At 35.8% G+C, this 6000-nt stretch overlaps 1 protein-coding gene across 4 annotated transcripts in view; it reads right to left on the bottom strand.

The window, feature by feature from the left end:
- Positions 1-1856: 1856 nt before the first annotated feature.
- The window catches only part of DLGAP5 (DLG associated protein 5), a 69792-nt gene continuing 65648 nt past the window's right edge, over positions 1857-6000 (bottom strand). For 3 of the 4 annotated variants that reach the window (XM_019725755.2, XM_019725754.2, XM_074327452.1), the window contains one exon: positions 1857-2216. In XM_019725755.2, the coding sequence (XP_019581314.2) occupies positions 2076-2216 (141 nt within the window). In that variant the 3' untranslated portion in view covers positions 1857-2075. The remainder of the gene's footprint in view (positions 2217-6000) is intronic. The other variant, XM_074327451.1, reaches the window with a different exon arrangement.

Below are 6000 nucleotides of genomic sequence, written 5' to 3'. Positions count from 1 at the left end.
AAGGAATAAGTCCTTCTTCAATCCTTGAGAGGGCTCTGAGCAGCAAGTCACATGTCCCTTACCCTAACATTCTGGTCTTGATTGTTCTACTGCTGTGACTAAATGGAAGAACATAAGCTTTGGAAAAAAGAGGGAACTTAGTTTATACAAAATTACTTAAACCCCCTGACCCTTGATTCCTTTGTCTATAAAATGGGGGGTATGATACATCTTTTGTAGGGTTACTGTGATCACTGAATGGACATTGTTTGCAATAGAGCTATCACCGGTCCTCAATAAATGGAATTTCCCTTTCTTTAGATTTTGGAATGGCTCTTGTTCTACCCAAGCAGTTTTCTTTCATTTATTTGTCTTTAAAGATTTTCCTGATACCTCATAATTCTGGAGTCCAGTAGCCCAAGAACCTTATCTAGTTGTAGGGAACATTGATGGCTGCCGACCCAAAATGCATTCCCTGTGTCCTAATAATTGTGCTTTTATTCAGATATGATCCCAGATTCAGTAGGGACTCATTAGTTTAAGCCAATCCCCTGCTGACTTTTACTGATCTGCAAATAGAAAGGTTGCATTACTTGGCCTAACCAGACCACAAGGACGGACAGAGCTCTCATTACCACTAGCGGCCACCTTATGGCCCCAAAAGGACCCAGCCTTAGAGGAGTGCCAACATCAAGGATGACAGAATGAACTATGAGCAGAATGTTGGACCTTGATGCTGTCATTGAGTTGTTGACTGTAAAGTGCCTGGAATCACCCTGCCAACATATGAAATAAGTCCTTATTGCTAAGCCAGTTGGAGTTCATTTTACTATGACATTACAGCCAAAGCTTTCTAAATGATTCAACAGTACACCTTACTAAACCTACCCCACCAAATCATGTTTCCTGACATTGTCTTATTCTTAGCTGCTTTATCCTTGAGGATAAATATTATTTTATTGTTATGTTGCATGTCGCTTTATGTAGATTCTAAATCTTGGGTTACTTTGTACCAATTTCTTTTACATGTTCATGGCCCTGCACCCTTAGAAAGTCCTAACTTTTACCTACACTTTTTCATTCTGCATGTCTTGCTTGAATTGTTCATTATCAGGCTGTTAATGAATAAAAGCTACTTTTATCTTTTGGTTAGATTGTAGGCATTCCGAGAACATTCTTCTGTCACAACCTCACACAGCCTCCCCACTGCTCACAGGGACTTGCTAATATTGTCTTTCCCACAAGGCTAACACCCTTCCTCTGACAACAAAAGTACATGTGTGTTTCTTTTCTTGTTTGAAAACCCCTAATCTTGGGGGGGGCATTATCCATAAAGTTCCTGCTTATTGGTCAGCTCATTTGCAGACAGAAATAACTGGACCCAGATCTGGTTACAAGCTTTAGCTACTCTGAATCTTCTTGGTACTGTTATTCTGATGGCCATCTTCTATAAACCTATAGGTAAGAGTTTTATAAAAGAAAATATATTTCAAACACATTAAGTGATTGATATAATTCTCCTCGAAGGAAGAAGGCATTTCCTTCAAAGGCTGTCAGACATGTCAAGGGGAAAATGAAAAAGGCAAGAATTTAATGAGCACCTATAATAATTTAACCATTTGAAACCACAGCATGTAAACTGACATCAGAATCCAGAAAGCTCATCTAAGGAAACTCAGTATCCCCTGGAAAATGCAATATGCAAAGTTGTTTAACATCAACAAATTTAAAAGTTAAAACTGAAAATAAAGTATAAAAGGAAACAGATACTTCTGTCAAAGTTTAGTATTACATTTTGATAAAGATGAAGAGTGTTCATAAGCTCTGAGCAAGTATTCTTAGCTTTAAGCTTATACATTTTAAAGAAGAGAGGCAAGGCGCAGTACATTTTTTATTCTGCATGGTTAATGTATAAAATATCCCCAGTTCCCTCAAGAAACAGTATAGTATCTAAAGCACACTTTGATGAACACTGAATATTAAAACACTGTACGATACTATATAGATCGGCTGAATAGAGGCAAACAAAATAGTCTTCTAAGAACATACCACAGCACTGACAATATGAAGAAAAACGTTTGGAATTATTTTTAAATTCAAACTTCTTTTGGTTGTTCTTCACTGAGGGGCTGTAGAGGTGAAAAGGTAATCAGGTTACCACCAAAGGAAATATGTCTGGCAAGCTCTCCATGTTTCCTCTCCACGTGAGTGAATGAATTACTGCAGTTTAGGCCTGGCTGGAGAATAAATTCAGAGAAGTCACTTAAGGAACCACCAAGAGTTTCACCAATTAAACCTTCAACATTGCAAGTTAATAGTAAATTAATTAATAATGAATAACATTTTTCTACATAACAAGAAAATGATTAATGACATAATGATTGTGCCACTTTCCAGCAGATCTAACTTCAAACATATAGTATTTTTAAATTGAAAAGATATATTAGGAATATATGCCTAAAAAGGTGATCACTAATATGTAAATGGATTTCAGCAGCATATATACAGGATGAATGAAATTGAGGCCACATGTGCAGATTTCACAAACCAACCCTAATCCACACCATGTAACAGCACTTAATAGGCCTTTCTCTAAAATGTGATCCTGCTGGGATCCTTTTCTTTGTTCCCCCTCAAACTCTACTTCAGGTTCAAATGATGCTACAGAGTAAGTAATATTTTGGTTTAAAATAGGTGAACCTATTCAAAAAAACTTTTTAAATATAAATTCTAATATTTATGGAAGTAGAAAAGAATTCAGAGACTAAATTACAAAGTACTAAGATTTATCAACAAGATACTGTATAATTGTGAAGCACTTTTAATCGTATTACTAATATATGAAAAACAGAATATTATGGTTCATGAATTTCCAGATTTAGTTATAAGTATCGTATATTATCAGAACCAATCATTCAGAGTTCAGATCTGGGAACAGGATTAAATCAGGTGTATATAAATTGGCCTTATGCTAAAGTCCCTGACCCTCTAGGTCTCAGTCTATGATTAAAGAAGGCTAAGACCGAGAAAGAACAGAGTGTAACACATCCCATTCTGCTCTGGCGATGCAGGGCAGCCCAGAAACCTGAACGCAAAGAAAGCATCTTTGAAAGATAATGAAAGCCGAGATACATATGCAGAAGCCTTTAGGGAATTATTAGCTTGAGGAAGCCAAGCATTTGCCAGTCTTCATGAGTTTAAACAATAGTTGCTTGATCTTGCACTTGCCTTAATACATGTTTTATACTCTGAGATCAAAGATTAGCAAACCGAAGCCATTCTTTGACCCATTTTGAGATTTTTCTTATTTCTTGAGTTAGGCCCATGTTGTTACGAATATTCCTCCTAGAGCCACTTTTGCTGCATCCCACAGACTTTGGTGTCATAATTCTGTTTTCATTTATCTCTAGGCATTTTTTATTTCTACTTTTGATTTCTTCGATGACCCATTCATTGGTTGTTCAGTAGTTTGTTGTTTAATCTTCATGTTTTTGTGGTTTTCCCAGTTGTATTCCTTTACTTGACTTCTATTTTCATACCATTGTGGTTGGAAAAGATGCTTGATATGATTCCAACCTTGAATTTACTGACATTTGTGGACTAATATGTGGTCTACCCTGGAGAATGGTCCGTGTGAACTTGAGAAGAATGTGTATTCTGCAATGTTTGGATGAAATATTCTGCATACACCTATTAAGTCTACCTGGTCTAATGCATCATTGAAGTCTGAGGTTTCCTTATTGACACTCTGTCTGGATAATCTATCCATTGCTGTTAAGTGGGGTGTTAATGTCCCCTATGGTTATTGTATTGCTTTCATTTTTTCCTTTTAAGTCTGTTAAAATTAGATTTATTTTGGTTCTATGTTGAGTGCATATATATTTATAAATGTTATATCTTCTTGCTGGATTGACCCCTTTTTATCATTATGTAGTGCCCTTCTTTCTCTTTTATTACAGTCTTTGTTTTAAAGTCTATTTTTTTTCTGATATGAGTATAGCTATACCAGCTTTCTTTCTGTTTTCATTTGCACAGAATATCTTTCTCCATCCCTTCACAGTCTGTGTCCTTACTTCTGAAGTCTCTTGTAGGCAGCACACCGATGGATCTTGTCTTTTTATCCACTGAGACACTTATCTTTTGACTGGCAAATTTAGTCTGTTTACACTTCAAGTAATTATTAATAAGTATGTACTTATTGCCATTTTGTTAACTGTTTTCTGGCTGGTTTGTAGTTCTCTGTTCTTTTCTTCTCTTTCTCTCTTCTTGTGTGGTTTGATGGCTTTCTTTAGTGTTATGTTTAGATTTCTTCCTCATTTTTTTTTTTTTTTTTTTTGGAGAGGGGATGGTGTTTACTATAAGTTTCTTCTTCGTGGTTACCTTGAGATATAACATCCTATGTATAAAACAGTCTGAAGTTGATATCAACTTAAATTTGAACATAATCCAAAACTTTACATTTTTGTCTTTTAACCTTCATACTTGGTTTATAAATGATTGATCCACTACCTTTATATTTACGTTTTTCCAGTGAGATTCTTTTACTCTCATACGTTTTATTATTAATTAGTGCCTTTTCTTTTCAGCTTAGAGAAATCCCTTTAACATTTCTTGTAAGGCCAATTTAGTGGTGATGAACTCCTTCAACCTTTGCTTATTTGGAAAACTCTTATTTAATCTCTCCTCCAATTCTAACCCTGCTGGGTAGAGAATTCTTGGTTGGAAATTTTTTCCTTTCAGCACTTTGAATAGGTCACGTCACTCCCTTCTGGCTTGTCAAGTTTCTGCTGAAAAATCTGACAGCCATATGGGATTCCCTGTATGTAATAAGTTGTTTTTCTCTTGCTGTTTTTAAGATTCTCTCTTTATTGTTAACTTTTTAATTATAAAGTGTCTTTGGTGTGGTTCTCTTTGAGTAAATCTTTTATTTGGAACTCTCTGGGCTTTCTGGACCTGGATGTCTGTTTCCTTTCCCAGACTAGGGAAATTTTCAGCCATTATTTCTTCAATTTTTCTGGTCCTTTCTATCTATTCGTATTCTTTCGGGACCCCTATAATGCAAATGACATTCTGCTTGATGTTGTCTTAGATGTCCCTTAAGGTATCTTCAGTTTTTAAAATTCTTTTTTCATTTTGCTGCTCTGTCTGTGTGTGTTCCATTGTTTTGTCTTGCAGCTCACTGATTTGTATTTCACCTTTATCCAGTCTGCTGTTGAACCCCTTTTAGTATATTTTTCATTTCAGTTATAACTTCTGTTTGGCACTTTTTAAATATTTTCTATCTCCTTGTTGAAGTTCTCGCTGAATTCCTCAATTCTTCTCCCAAGTTCAGTGAGCATCTTTATGACAATTACTTTGAACTCTTTATCAGCTGGGTTGCTTAGCTTCACTTCATTAAGGTCCCTGATCCATTTTGGCAGCAGCACTGGAAAATCTCAAGGTAAGGCTGTAAACCACAGTTGTCAACCCTGGCTATACATTAAAACACCTGAAGGTCCTACTCCAGATCAATGAAATAAAAATATCTGGGGGTAGGGCTGAAAACCAATGCTATAAACACTTAGTAGTAAACAGAGCACTTTTTTATTCATGCCACAGTGCCAGCATTCATGAATATAAATCAAGACAGCTCTGCTTACAGAGAAATTTACAGTTAATAAGGAAAATATATTCCTGAAGTTATAATATGTTTTAGGAACATAATATATTCACATTGTTCTCTTAGAGATTTAATGTGTGCACTGTATGCATTGTGTGCCTATGTGCACCTGTGGCTATACATAAATTAACATGGGAGAGATGAGAGCTTTTACAAGAAGGTGTCACAAAAAGGCTAATATTTGAACTAGACTTAGAGGCAGGAAGTCACCAAAAGAAAAGGCTGAGGAGCTTCCAAGTAAATATAGTAATCTAAAAGGAATAGAACAAAAATAACCAATGATGATTCAAGGTAGCATAGACGTTATCTTCCCAACTGTATGCTTCAGATGGGCAGAAACCTTGCAGTATATTTTTCTTGCA

The sequence above is a fragment of the Rhinolophus sinicus genome, linkage group LG03, assembly GCF_036562045.2.
Source record: "Rhinolophus sinicus isolate RSC01 linkage group LG03, ASM3656204v1, whole genome shotgun sequence".
NCBI classification, from domain to species: Eukaryota; Metazoa; Chordata; class Mammalia; order Chiroptera; family Rhinolophidae; genus Rhinolophus; species Rhinolophus sinicus.
Note: the sequence above shows the minus strand (reverse complement) of the source record. Positions and strands in the feature narration are given on the sequence as shown.